This window comes from Artemia franciscana, unplaced genomic scaffold, assembly GCF_032884065.1.
Source record: "Artemia franciscana unplaced genomic scaffold, ASM3288406v1 PGA_scaffold_33, whole genome shotgun sequence".
NCBI classification, from domain to species: Eukaryota; Metazoa; Arthropoda; class Branchiopoda; order Anostraca; family Artemiidae; genus Artemia; species Artemia franciscana.
This window is the reverse complement of record NW_027062668.1, coordinates 1038952-1054464: the sequence shown is the minus strand read 5'-3', so window position 1 is coordinate 1054464 and position 15513 is coordinate 1038952. Positions and strand designations below refer to the sequence as shown.

The 15513-nt window shown below is 35.0% G+C and overlaps 1 protein-coding gene across 2 annotated transcripts in view; it reads right to left on the bottom strand.

The window, feature by feature from the left end:
* LOC136041709 (uncharacterized) overlaps positions 1-8094 on the bottom strand; it is an 80756-nt gene extending 72662 nt beyond the window's left edge. For both annotated transcript variants that reach the window (XM_065726451.1, XM_065726449.1), the window contains exon 1: positions 7998-8094. In XM_065726451.1, coding sequence (XP_065582523.1) covers positions 7998-8009 — 12 coding nt within the window. In that variant the 5' untranslated portion in view covers positions 8010-8094. The remainder of the gene's footprint in view (positions 1-7997) is intronic.
* Between the last annotated feature and the right edge of the window lie 7419 nt (positions 8095-15513).

The window sequence follows — 15513 nt, the reverse complement described above, 5'->3', positions numbered from 1 at the left end:
TAAAAGTTATCTGATCATAATGAGTAGCTTGAAAAAAAGGATTTAAAGCTTAATATTTTGCCCGTCAATGCTCTTACACCATCTGTGCATATTCAAGAGCAATTTTTTCTTTCCAAATATTCAGTACTAAAAATTTGTCAACTTTACAATATGATTATGTCTTTCCCTGTAGTATGGTCTTTCATAGGAGGAAAAATAACAACTCTTCCTTCGCAAATCTAAAAAAAAAATGTACCTGACATATATTAACAATCTGAGCCCATTTAATAATTTTAAAAAAAACAAGGTTTCTTAACTGAAAGTAAGGAGCGATATTAAAACTTAAAACGAACAGAAATTATTCCGTATATGAAAGGGGCTGCCCCCTCCATAACGCCTCACTCTTTGCATTAAAGTTTGACTCTTTGCCACAGCTATACTTTTAAAACAATAAAACTTTAGAGTAAAGAGTGAGGCGTTTTAATGTCGCTCCTTACTTTCAGTAAAAAAAAATTGTTCTTTTATTAAATTTAATTTCTTAACTAATGTTTTTCTGCTAATGTAGGTTCGAATTTGGCTCACCGTATATGAAAATAAAAATGCATATATATTTTAGCAGATTTATTCCGTATATAAAGGGTCGCTGTTTCAGTAGATGATCTTAAAAAATTGGGGCAATCAACCAAACTTTAGCTTAAAGAGCAAGGTATTGGGGAGAGGGCAACCCTTCATATATGAAATAATTTCTGTTTGTTTTACAAGTAATGCCGGTAAATCCGGCTCACCTTTTATGAAATATACGCGTCCCCCCTCATGGAAAACTGCTTCATGGAAATTTCATCCCACGTAAAGTGACCCCTCCCTTGTCCGATTCCCTCCAGACAGTTCCACCCTCGCTGACTACTCTAATGAGTAGATCTTTCAACTCTAATGAACAAAATGCCTATCTCAAAATTTTGATTAGATATTTTGGAGGAAAATGGGCGTTTGAGGGGAACCAGTTGCCCTCCAATCTTTTTGGTCACTTTAAAGCAGCACTAGAACTTTTAATTTGCGTTTGAATGCACCCTCTCTCGTTCCTTTAGGACCATTATTTCGATGCAATTACCCCTGGGGAGGGGGAAAACACATATCCGTGATCTGTTTTCTGGCAAAAATTGCCAAACTCCCCATTTTTGCAGATAGGAGCTTAAAATTACTAGAATTCTCTGGTACGTGGAATCTGATGGTTTGACTTTCATTTTAATGAAAAATGGTGGTTTCGTTTTAATGATAGTGTGATGCTTTTAATTTTAGGGGGTGTTTCCCCCCTATTTCAAAAACCAGGCAAATTGTCTGTGACTTGTAATTTTTTATGGGTAACACTAAACTTGATGACTCTTAGATATTGGGAATCAGCATAATAAGCTAATTCTTTTGATGTTTTTATTGATATTAAAATTCCGTTTTTTAGAGCTTCAGTAACTATTGAGCCGAGTCGCTTCTTACTTACAGCTCGTTACCATCAACTGTTTGACATCAGTTGTTTCGTTCAACTAAATTGAAAATTTCGGGTTTTCTTTGATTCCTTTTACAAGTTGCACTAATTGGTCCTCGGTAATATCAGAAACTCTATTTGAGACAGTGACGCTTAACAAAGAAAATTTTTGAATATCAATGGAATATTTACTTTCATTTGATACTTCTACCATTTTTCTACAAATAGCAACATGCAATCCAAGATCTTATGCAATGGTTAACGGCATTTTTGAAATACATTATGAAACTTCTTATGACGTTAGTAAATATTTTTCATTATTGGTCATAGATTTCACAAAGGATTTTTTTGCTTTATTTGAAGATTTATTTGGTCTTTCAAAATATTATTTCGGTATATTGGCACAAAAACATGCTTTGATTCAAGATGTATTAATTTTTGAAGGTTTCAAACTCTCTGGAGCCTATAATTTATTGCTGATCAAACAAAGAGGTTTTTCATTACTGTAGCAATTGTGAAATGTAAAAGAAAATTGAAAGAATCACTCATCATGTTTTTTTGTACATTTTTTTGTACGTGCTTTTTTTTCAATCCACGGATTGTATTCCTGCCTGAGAGCAGAGTTTTTAGCATTATTATCTGCGTCAATACACTATTCTTCTATAAGCTGAGCAATTTATCCATGGCTATAGATTACTATGATCCAAAAATCAAATAAATGTATAAAATAACATTGCATATAATTATTGATAAATTAGTAAATAAAAAGGAAAAAAATGAAATCTGGTTACAGTGAAACACTGACTATTGACTTCAGGAGATGACACAATGTTGCCAGAAGGTACAAAAAAGCAAGTCAGATCCTTGAAAAACAATATTAAAGTTCCAAACGTAATATCCGAGAACCTATAAGAAGAATTGAGGAACAAGGTCCTTTAGTTCGTCCTTCCCTGCCTTTCGAGCACACAGAGAGTACAGTTTCGCTTCGTGACGTGAAAATTATTAGACTCAAATAATGTATGGATGTCCGAAGAAAAAAGTTTTTTTTTTTCCCGAGAAAGAATTTCATGCCAAAAAATAAACCAGATCACGATAAAATTACCAAGATTTAAGCCAGCGGAAAAAAAAAAACGTATCACCATCGGAATAAGCCAGTCTCGGGAAAAATAAGCCAATGTGACAACACTGTGAAGACAGTTTATAATAAACCAATTCACCTTCCAGTCAGCGTTTTTGAATCATTCATTGTCTTGCTGAACCCGTGTGCGCGTATTCCAACCTTTTTTTATGTGCAGGTTTGTGCAAAAATACACTGATAGATGCTATATAGTTGTCTATTTAGATATTTAACATTAAAATCTCTCGCTACCCCGAAATTTTTCTACGCCACACCATTTGGGGTCGCGATCCATAGCTTAAGAAGGCCTGTTCTAGCCCATTGAAAGTTATGGGAGAGGGAAGGAGCAAGCCAGACACTGAAATATAATAAAATATAATAAATATATAAAATTAATAAATATAATAATATAAATTAAAAAAATTTATAAATTAATTAATTATTAAAACTTATTAAAATTAATAAATAAATATAAATATAATAAAAATTTTAGAGAGGCTAATGGTAGTGATAGGAACGAGTGGTTTCAGCCATGTTCCAATGTTCCAGGTCAACGTATCCCAGGTCATATCAAATAGGTGTTGGAAACCTGCTTTCAAGCCCCCCCCCCCTCTCTCCCAAAGGGGTATTAATTGAAAAATACTATAGTGGGCAAATATTTTTTTTCACCTTTATTAATGAGCCCCTCCTAAAATCCCTCTCTTTAAATCTAGAAGAGCACAATTGCGTTATTTTATCAATAAAATAACCTAAAAGGTATATTCAAAATGTAGAGGGGGTAAGTGCCCCTCTTCCCTATTGATACCCACTTCTCCCTTTTAAATAAAGACTTCTGATAAATAGGTCCCTTTTTACCCCTTCTCTACTGATATCATTGATGGATTACATAGAAGCATCTCTGTTGTTACAACTAACACAGAACAAATTTAAGGGAGGCTTACAATCCGTCTCGTGTCATGGGAGCCATCTTGGAGCAGACTCATAGCTTGAAGGAGGAGATCTAAGCTGAAATTGCTTATCATGATACAAAGAATCAAATGGTTTACAGAATATTTAAGCCTTAAGTGTAGGAATGAGGCTGAGATAAAATCTTGTCAAAATAATTTCCAATATGTAGTACTGGGGTTAAATCCATTATTGGAAGCTAAGTTGGTCCGGAACAACTATAATAATAATGACGATAAACCATAAAGTATTTTTCTATTTCCTACATATGTCAAGAAAATAGATAGTGGAGTAATATGAAGAAAAAGTCGCCGAGAAAAAAAATTATGATAAAACAAACGCATCAAACGGTGGTGAGGCGAGATACATTGGTGGTGCCATTTCTGAGGGTACATTTCTTTCGAGGGTACATTGGTGGTGCTTTTAAAGTGGAGGAGTTAGCTTTTTAATAATATTACTGCTATCATTACTAAAAACTCACCGCAGTGCCAAGCCGCCTGAGGCCAACGCAGCTACGTACGCTCCTCCTCCATCTCAATCCATTCAAAACCTCCCTCTGTACACCCTTCAGGGAAGTTCCCATTTCCCTTACATCTTTCTTTATGACATTCTCCCAACCGAACCACGGACGACCGACATTCCGTTTCGCTCTAGACGGTTGGCCGAAAAGGACAATCCTCGGCAATCTGTCATTTTTATCCACAGAGCGTGCCCTAGCCATCTCAACCTTTCTCTCATTACAGCCCTAGAAAGCGGGATTGAACCACACTTTTCTTACAGCCTTCTGTTTGAAATACGGTCTGTCAGCCCGGTACCCAGAACAATCCGTAGGCAATTTCTCTTGAAAATATCTAGCAAATCTTCATCAGCTTTTCGGAGCGCCCTTGGTTAAGGGCCATATTTGATCAATGTCATGACTGTAGCTTCCAATATTATAATATTGGTTTGCAGACTTATTCTATTCTTCTAAAATTTTCTTAACCATGAAAAAATCACCATGGGCCTTGGCTATTCTACTTTTAGCATCTTCACTGCTCCCACCAACTCTACTAATCCACTACCAAGGTAAGTGAAGCTGTCCGACTGATCAATCTTTTCGCTACCCAACGTCATGTTTATACGTCAGGGGGTGGGGTAAAGTGATGCAATACATTGTTAGGAATTAGGTATTTTTGACTATTTAAATAGTCTTCAGATTTTTTTCATAATCATTTCTAATAAATAACAAAGTGTGACTTTAAGGGCTTAAGAGAAATTTGCGAAAAAAAAGTCGTTAGTGTGTTTGGAAAGAACATAAAAAGCCGCATCAAGTAGTATGTTCGACTTCTGCTTAACTAAGCAATGGAAAATACTTCAAATTTATCATGTCCTCTTAGCAATAAATATACTACACGTAACATTCCTAATTCTGGGCAGTAGGTCTTACCCCAAGGCCGCACTGTATGTATGGCACTGACAAAATACACCTTGGAAAGGGTGCCCGCATAGTTATAGTATATGCCATCGCCCCTCTCCCTTGGAAGACTAAAGAAGAAAGAGAATGTAATATTTGTGAAAATTGTTACGCTTTTCTGAAAAAATAAATTTCTTTTACCAACCCTCTCCCTTTGCCGTTGAAAAAAGGTACTTGTCCATTATCCCAGCCACACTCAAAAAGTGATATACCAAATCTGATAATAATGAAATATCCCAAAATCTGATGAAAATATAATACTTTAGTAACAAAATAACGGAAAATACAACAGAGGGTCAACAGAGAGTCAAATACAAGTTTGACTCTTTTTCTTAACTCTACTTTTTAAAACAGTAAAAAGCTTTAGCGTAAGGAGCGGGGCGTTGATAAGGAAGCAGCCCCTTTCACATACGAAGTAATTTCTGTTCGTTTTAAGTTTTAATATCGCTCCTTACTTTCCGTTAAAAAAACTTGTTTTTTTATATTTAATTTCCGAACGTTTTTGAATCAATGCATGTTTTGATTTTGGCTCTCCGCAGATGAATAATTAAAACAAAATTTGCATATTTATTTTTTTGGCTAAATGGCTTTCTCATAGTTTTGATCGAATGATTTTGACAAAAAACGGAGCAGGGGGAAGGCCTAGTTGCCCTCCGATTTTTTGGTTACTTAGAAAGGCAACTAGAAATTTTAATTTCTTACGAATGTTTTTATTAGTAAAAGATATACTTAACTTATAAATTAGCTCACGTAACGAAATTCTGTATTCTCATGTTTCTATTACGTATATGAGGGGGTTCACCCCCTCGTCAGTACCTCGCTCTTTACTCTAAAGCTTAAATTTTTTTCCAATTTCTTAAGAATGACCCCTGAATCACAAAAGCCGTAGAATAAATAGTTGAAATTACTAAAAATACTTTAGCGTAAAGAGCGAGGTATTAGGAGCAGGTGAGCCCATCATATGCGTAATAATTCCTGTTCGTTTTAAGTTTTAATTCTACTCCTTACTTTCAGTTGGAAAACTTTTTCATATTTGTTTTTTCATTGTTTTTTTTAAATAATACTAGAAAATCCTGCACTCCATTCATGGAAATTTTCTTTCCCCATGATAAATTCCTCCAAGGAAAGTTTCTCCAACATATCCCCCTCTTCTCAACCCCCCCCCCCCCAAAAAAAAAACAACCAAGAAATCCCCCTGAAAACGTATGTACACTTCCAACTAACCATTACTACATGTAAGCACTGGTCAATGTTTGCAACTTGTAACCCCTCCCACGGGGACTGTGGGGGAGTAAGCCATTCCCAAAGACATAGTTATAAGGTTTTTCGACTACGTTGAATAAAATGGCGTGGGAGGGGGCCTAGGTGCCCTCTAATTTTTTTGGTCACTTAAAAAGGGTACTAAAACTTTTCCTTTTCATTAGAATGAGCCCTCTCGCAAGATTCTAGGACCACTGAGTCGATACGATCACCCCAAAAAAAATACAAAAAAAAACAAATAAATAAACACACATGCGTGATCTGCCTTCTGGCAAAAAATACAAAATTCCACATTTTTGTAGATACTTTCCACATTTTTGTAGATACTTCTACAATAGAGTTCTCTGATATGCTGAATCTGATGGTGCTATTTTCGTTAAGAAAATTCTATAATAATATTATCTATAATTCTATGACTTTTAGGCGTTTTTCCCCTATTTTCTAAAATAAGGTAAATTTTCTCAGGCTCCTAACTTTTGATAGGTAAGACCAAACTTGATGAAACTTGTATATTTAAAAACAACATTAAAATGCGATTCTTTTGATGTAGCTATTGGTATCAAAATACCGTTTTTTAGAGTTTTGGCTACTATTGAGCCGGGTCGCTCCTTACTACAGTTCGTTACCACGAACTGTTTGATATTTATTTTATATTTACCAGCATGGTAGTTTGCCTCAAGCTAAGCTGATTATCAGAGAGTGTACACAGAAAAACCAGTATTACTAAGATCAAGAACTTGAGTTTAGTCGGTATAACAGACTTTTCAGGTCCCCTTCCTCATGGCAAAATCTTATTTGGGCTAGATTTTATTGTGCTAGTAACTAGATATTTTTCAAGCAGTGTTTTTGTTATAAACAAGCAGTTCGTGGTAACGAACTGTGGCAAGGAGTGACCCAGCTCAATAGTAGCCAAAACTCTAAAAAATGGAATTTTGATACCTAGAGTTACATCAAAAGAATTGCATTTTTATGCTAATTTTAAATATATAATTTTCATCAAGTTTAGTCTTACCCATCAGAAGTTACGAGCCTAAGAAAATTTGCCTCATTTTAGAGAATAGGGGGAAATCCCCTAAATTCATAAAATTAAGTTATAGATTGTTATTTAGGGTGAGTTCCTCGTACTTTTCTATCATAGCGAACACACTGTTGTTCTTATTCTGCTATAAACCAGTTTCTCTGTGTGCACTCAGAGAAAATTAGCTTAGCCTGAGTGAGATAAACCACCATACAGGTATGTCTTAGTTAAATATTTAATCTATAGTTTGTTAAGTATTTGATGTGATAAGTTCTAGGTTGTAGTTTCCATAATTTTTTTTTTGCTAAAGTACAATATATTCATTATATCTTGGTATATTTTATTATGATTAACCTAACTTCCCTTCTTGATTGTGTTCGCTATAATACACAAGTACCTATCTTATTTTCAAGAGGTGTCATATGTATCTAAGCATTACAAAATATAAGTTTTTTAGATATTATCTTTCTTCTACCAGGGATTCTTGGTCTCAGCCCTTCCAAGTATCCTGATGGGGGGACCATCCCCCCTTCCCCGATTAAATTCTTTTGGTTGAGGTCATGTCCCATTTAATAAGGGGTTTTAATTGCTATTTATGACACATATGAAATTCTGTGTTATCCAACTAAATCCACACTGTGTCTAAATCAAAGTAAAATAGATGATTTTTCCTAAGAAAATAGCTAAACCTTTAAAACCATTTACCGTACATACAAATACAGAATGCTAAATTCTTATCGTTACTTACGTTTTGATTCATAATTATACTTAAAATGTTCACAGCGAGTTCAGATGTTAGACTGAAAAAAAAACTGCCCCATTCATTCCATGCCTAAAGGGCGAATAACTATTGCCATGCAAGCAGGTTAGCTAACATGATTTAAAGCGAAGTTGGATGGCAACAAGCCCTGTCTACCAAAACTATTATAACTATAGTCCGATGATTCAACACCTCGATAAAAAAGATAAAATGAATAGGTAATGAAAGTTTATAAATAAACCATTTAGGGACCTTTTAGGAATATAAATGTAATAATTTAATATTTATCAGTTTTTGAAACGAAGTGGTGAGAAAAAAAAGCGAGTTTAGGTTAGCAAACGATTTGTTTTTTTTTATTTGGGGGGGGGGGCGTTAAAAGAGATAGAAATCGGTTAAATATAAAAAGAATTTATATATATATATATATATATATATATATATATATATATATATATATATATATATATATATATATATATATATATATATATATATATATAAACGTGAAATGCATTTCAACCAGGGGGTGGGGGCAGAACTAGAGAAGGAGAAAGGTCTCGCCCAAATGTAGAGATGGTAATTTTCATAAAAAAGATGGAAAATAACACTAAGATAAAATTTATTTCAAAAATTTTATTACAAACTCAAACAGTTCATGGTAACGAATTTTAAGTAAGGAGCGACCCGGCTCAATAGTAACCGAGACTGAAAAAAAGGAATTTTGATACCAATAGATACATCAAAAGAATTGAATTTTTATGCTCAGTTCAAATATACTGATCTCATTAAGTTTAATCTTACCCGTCAAAAGTTATGAGCCTGAGAAAATTTGTGTTATTTTTGAAAAAAAAAGTAAAAAACACCTCCTAAAAGTCATAGAATCTTAATGAAAATCACTCTATCAGATTCAGTGTTTCAGAGAACCCTACTGCATAGGTTTCAAGCTCCAATCTGCAAAACTGTGGAATTTTGTATTTTTTGACAGAAGGAAGATCACGGATGCGTGTTTATTTTTTCTTTTTTTTTTCCTGAAGGTGACCGGATTGACCCAGTGGTTCTAGAATGTCGCAAGAGGGCTTATTTAAACTGATATTAAAAGTTCTATTGACCTTTTTAAGTGACCAACAAAATTGGAGGGCAGCTAGACCACCTCCTGTACTCATTTTTCCCAAAGTCATTGAATCAAAATTTTCAAACAGCCATTTTGTTCAAAATATTCGAAAAGACTAATAATTGTGTCTCTGAGGATGACTTAATACCCCTCATTCCCAGGGGGAGGGCTGCGAGTTATGAAGTTTACCCATTGTTTAAATATAGCATTGGTTATTGGGAAGTACACCGATGTTTTCAGGGGGATTTTTTCTTGTGGCGGGTTGGGGAAAGGGAGTTACGTAAGAGGATCTTCCTTGGATTATATTTTCATGGGGAAAGGGACTTTTTCATGAAGGGGGCGCTGGATTTCTTGGCATTATTTAAAAAACGATCAGGAATTAAATAATAAAAATACAAGTTTATGCAACTAAAGTATGGAGCAACATTAAAACTTAAAACGAACATAAATTATTACGTATATGAGGGGATTCGTTCCCTCGTCAATACCTCGCTCTTTACGGTAAAGTTTTTTTCCAGTACTTTCAAAAGGGCTATTTATTCTAATTAAACGGCCTTTGTCATTCAGGGGTCATTCTTAAAGAATTGGAACAAAATTCAAACTTTGGCATGTAGACCAATTCTGTTCGACTTAACTTTTAATGTTGCTCCTTTTCTTTCAGTTGAAAAAAGTTTGTTTTTTTTATTTAATTAGTGCAGGATTCACTTCTTACGTCAAGTAATAATAAGGGAAAAAACAGAAACAACAAAAACGACAAAGAAACTTTAAAAAATGATATTTAATTTATTTATCCATCATAAAATGACTAATAACTTTTTTTTCTAATGAGGGCCACATTTCTATTTCTTCTTAACAACTATTAAGTTCCATTCGCAATGGGATTTCACTAACAGTTGAGCTAGCACTGATACCTCGTAAAGGTCTGAAGTATTAAGGAGAGGGTATCTCCCTCATATACGGAATAATTTTGTTAGTCGTAAGTATTAATGTTACTTATTACTTTTAGTTGAGAAATATTGTTTCTTTTTTAATTTAATTTTTGATTGTTTTTCGAATGATCCTGGGAAATATGTCTCCCCCCCCCCTCCATGGAAAATTCATTCCCCACACAAAAACTACTCCACTGAAATTTTTCTCGCTTAAACACCTCCTCCCCCAAAGAATTCCATCCTCGCTGAATATTTCTCGCTGAAAAAATGCTTGCTCACAAATCTTCCTGGAAAATTTTCATTGCCTACCTTCATTCTGAAAAAACTTTTTTTTTATTTCATTACTAATCGTTTTTTATATCATATCCGATATCCCCTCTTCGTGAAAATTTTTCCTGGAAATCCCTTCTCCCAGTGGAAAGTTTCTCTCACGGAAAATTCCGCCATGAAAAGTTTATCACGTAGAAAATTACCCCCCCCCCCTACGGAAAAATCTCCCAAATAATTCCAACCCCTCTAAAAATTTTCCCAGAACAATTTCCACAGAACATATCCACATGTAAAATTGAGTCAGCAAAGAGAAAGTAAGACAAATAAAATGAATTTTGTATAGTAATTCTTGCAAATTCCCCAGTGTCAACCAGTGATTCCCTCCTTTAGGGAATCATGTCATCGCCAGATCCATGGTTATTTGATGTTTCAACTATACTGAAAAAAAAGGTTACTTCAATCGGATTACTTTGGGAAAAAAGGGGCGTATGAGATGGGCTAGTTGCCTTTTAATCTTGTTGGTCACTTAAAAAGGGCACTAGAACTTTTAATTTTCGTTTGGAAGAGGTATCTCCTTATCTTCAAAGACCATTGGTTTTATCCGATAACCCTGACAATAAAAAAAATAAACACGTATCCAAGATCTTTCTTCTAGCCAAAAAAAAAATGCAAAAACCCACAATTTTGCAAATGGGAACTTGAACCTTCTTAAGTAGGATTCACTAATATGTCCAATGTGATGGGACGATTTTCGCTATGATTCCTTGACTTTTTTAAGATACCTTAAAATCTTTTTTTTTTTAATATATTTTTAATATTTTTTTTTTAATCTTGCAAATTTTCTTAGGCTCGTATCTTTGGATGGGTAACATTAAACTTACTGAATTTTAGACATTTTGAATCAGCACTAGAAGTCAATTCTTCTTGTGTATCTATTGTTCTCAAAACTTTGATTTTTAGAATTTCGCTTACTATTGAACCGAGACACTCCTTACTTACAGTTTGTTTGCACAAACTGTTAGATTTCAAGTTTTGTTTTGCTTTTTTTCTTCTTTTAAAGAGTCGGGATATGTCTAGTTCATGGTATATTATCAGCACAGTAAAGAGAATATACAGTGGCGATTTCTTTTTCCAAACATGACACATATTTTATACCACGTGTAAAGACTCTGAGCCGTGTCGCCATAGCCTAGTTCAGTTGCCGACTAAAAAAAAAAAAACAGGTTTTGCATAAGCTTATCGTGCTGTGTACATCGGAATCCTGCGTGCGCAAAGGCGGGGTATGAATCATTGGCAGTTTTAGATATGTGTCACATATTTTTAATTGAGAGTATAGCCTTTGTCGTTCCTGTATATTTTCTCTACTGTGATTATCAGGCAAAATTAGCACACTGTCCCTTGCCAGCAAACAATAGGCGTATTTATCAAAAAATACAAAACTGGATCGGTCAAGTCAAAATGACTATAAAGTAATCAGTCTTGAGAGGCAGAGGTAGCATTAGGAAGAGATAGAGGGGCACTTGCCCTGGGTACTGAAATATTAGGGGTACAAAACTTAAATAAATAATATAATGGTTATAATCATCTTGTGATTTTTGAAATTTTATTTTATTAAAAATAAAGTAGAAAGCCCAGTAGGCAAAATTTTATTAGTAAATGAAGATTTTGTTAAAATTTGGCCTGAAAATATTGGGAGACAGGGGAAAACTAATGAAGATATTGCCCCAGGTGCAAGAGAAGCCCGTAACCGGCACTGTGAGAGGCAAATCTTAAAACGGCATATATCCTTAAAGTTGTATGCATAAATAAAAAGTCTTTAAGTAGGCATCATCCCAACTTCTTAAAAGAACACAGCCCAAGATAAGTCTAATCATTGAAGAAATTGGAGGGGCTTTTGAGAATAGGGCTCCAATCAGGGCTAAATGACACTTTTCTTCTTCCCAAAACTCATATTCATAAATTGTTGAGCAAAGAGACTCCAATTCCGTAGGATAGATAGAAAACTATTTTTCTCGAAAACTGGAACGGGACATGTACAAAAATTTTTTTGCGAATGGCTTGAAACATAGAGTAATAAGTTCCCTTACCAAGTACACCCGACCAAAGAGGGAGAAAAACTATTAGTCCAAAAATGAAGCCCAAAATAGTACCTGAATAGCCTGAAACTTGAAACTGCAAATCTGCAAACTGCATTGTGTACAGGAGACGCTGATATACAAAAACAATTTAGTTTGGGGACATACCCTCCTCCGAAAAAGGCCAATTTTTTTTATATTAGCACTAAACTTGTATTCGGATGTCCTTGGGGAAAAAGGCCAAATTCGTGCTTTTATTTGGAAGGCCCTTTTTGCTAAAAACTTTGCCTGTACTCAGGAGACTACGCAGTTTTGCTTGAAAGGGGATGGGATGCTAAAGGGACAGATATAGGCTAAGTTCATGTTGCACTGTACCTGATCAATTTCAAGCTTGCAGCCTTAAGTCCCCGGACCTAGATGGGCTTAATATGAAAATCTTAGTTTTGAGGCATAGCCCCGGAAAAAGGGCTATTCAAAATGTTTTTTTCAGATGATTTTGAAACTAGTCATTAAATCTTTGGACTTATAGGACCCCAATACACAATACAAATAGTAATAAGTATAGGTTGCACGGAAACGGCCAATTTTTTTTTTCCAAACCGCTTAAAATTTACACTTGCAAGATCCTTGGCTAAGAGAAACCTCTTGCATAAGAAAAATAAGGCTGGAGCCATGAATTCTTGAGAAATGGGGCCAATATCTTTTTCAAGAGGCTTGAAACTTATGTTTGGAAATCCTTGGGCCAAGGGCTACATAAAAAAGAGAAATGCGAAAAATATTTTCCTGGCCAAAAGTGGGTTTTAAAAAGGACTAAAAAGATTTTTTTTTTCTAAATAACTTGAAACTAAAAGCCTTCGTTCCTGTCAATCAGACCATAATTTACGAGAAACTACAGTTTTGGAAATGAACTGTCTTGAAGCTACGGCCCAATAAAGTGCCAAAAAATAAAAATTTTCCGATTGATCTAAAACTTTTGAGGATCGTTGCCTTGACTAAGGCAGCTTTTGTTTGGAGAGGCAAGGTCTTTAGGAGGACCAGATCTTACCCAAAAAGTATTTAAACCGAGATCTGTTTTAAACTTGCAGTCACAGGTGCCCAAGCCAAGAAGAAACTCATGGAATAAAAAAAGTCTGAGATAGTCTCCCCAAAAAGGATGAAGAACATATTTTCTGACTAATTAAAAATACTGATCAGAGTTCGAAGTCAATGTTCTTAAATACTAGGGCTAAAAGGAGCCCGACGAATAAGAACTAATAGAAAAAGGAATATTATTTAGAGGTAACCCGAAGTTAATGCCTGGGTTTGTCCCTAGAGTGATTTGTGCTAGTCAGGAGTTGACCTTCATTTGAGTCAATGCTTTAGGTACTGAATTGACCGCGTATGACATCCTTCCATGTTGTGAACGATCTTCCTAAGTGATGTTTCTACTTGTTTGCAGTTTGGTCTAAACCAAACCGAGTCATGTGGGTGTTTGACCAGGCAAATGACCATACTAACAAAGAGAGTTAGTCTTTAGCTGCTTGCATCTAGAGTAACAATTTTGAGAACGAAAGAATCTCTAAGCTTCACAGCCTACCAAACCATCAGATACATTTGATTTTGTAAAGGCCTTCGTGTGGATAGCATCTACGTTAATCATCTGCTCAAATTCTGGCCATACTTCGAAAGGTGTCAGAAGATTGCATTATTTTGGTCTTCGGCCACTTTACTTCCAAAACAAGCATTTTGCAACAGACACAAGCGTTTCCAGAACAGACTAAGGTGACCAGACTGGACTGAACAGAATAAAAAGAACTGAGCGTTGCCAGACTGAGCTGACTGATTAGACGCTTACAACCGCAATTAAGATTGGATTTGAAGCATGGACAGTTTTTTTTTTTTTTTTTTTTTTTTTTTAAGTGGAATCACTTAAGTTCAATGTTTGGAGCTAAGGATACCTAAATTCAAAACATTTTTTTTTTAATAGTTTGATGAAAAGTAAAGATGCATTATTAAAGATGTTGTAGATTAGCCAAGGGGCAAGGTGTGTTTTAAAATTAGAAAACAGAGAAGATTGATCTCTTAATTGAGTCTAAAATGAAGAAGCCCATGGTATTGACTCTGGTCAGGCATGGTTTTCAATTACAAGCACTTCGAAAGGACGAGGACGACTTGTTAAACTTTTTCCAGAGAAATTTCCGGATTTTAGCAGTAGGTATTCGTTTGACTGACAGTACATTATAAAGTAAGCTGAACGACAAAAAAAAATTTTCCTTTTTAGAAACATTAAAAATGTTGTTATAGAGAAGTAAATAAAGGAATAAAAAAAGTGCACAGAAAAAATTCCAAAAAAAAACATCACATTAAAAGTAAGGAACAGTGAAAAACGAATTTATAATTACAAAGAAATCACACAAATCCTAACAAAATCCTGCAGAAATCTAATTCTATGATTCATCGTGAGACAAAGAAATCGTGCCAAGCTTCTGACACCCATAAAACACTCATCCGCACACACTCTCACCAACCACTCAAAATTATAATCCGCCTACCAAGCACTTCAAATCTCCAATCCCTCAGCTCCTCACACTCACGCATCAATCGATATACGCTCTCATCTAAACCTTTACACATAGGACACAAATAAAGACCAACCTTTGAGCTCAGTAGTGACCTTTGCATTTAATGGCCCCCATAGCCGCTACTCTTTTCTTCCGAAATGATTTAAGATCCTGAGGAGGTTTAACGACGAGTGCCTCAAGACGCAGGTGACATTAATTTTCTTCGATGATGCAGGTGTATGATGAGCAATAGGGTTTGTTTACATTTGCAAGTTATTTCTTCGGATATAGGACTTGTTAGAGTTCTGGCCCTGCCAACTCAAGATGCAAACGTAGACGCTACATCACAGTTTTTTATTTGATTGTTTAAAAACCAGTAAGGGGCAGGAAAAAACCTTCAGAGAGGCCCATCAAATCAAGTTTTCTTTGGCTGTTAAGTAATAGGACTTGTTAAAGTTCAGGATACGCTAGTCAAGATACAAACGTACGCGTTAAGCAATAGTTTCTTTAATTATTTAAAGATCTAGAGGTTTAAGGGAAAAAACATCAGGATCCGTTAGCGAAGATACAAACGTTAAA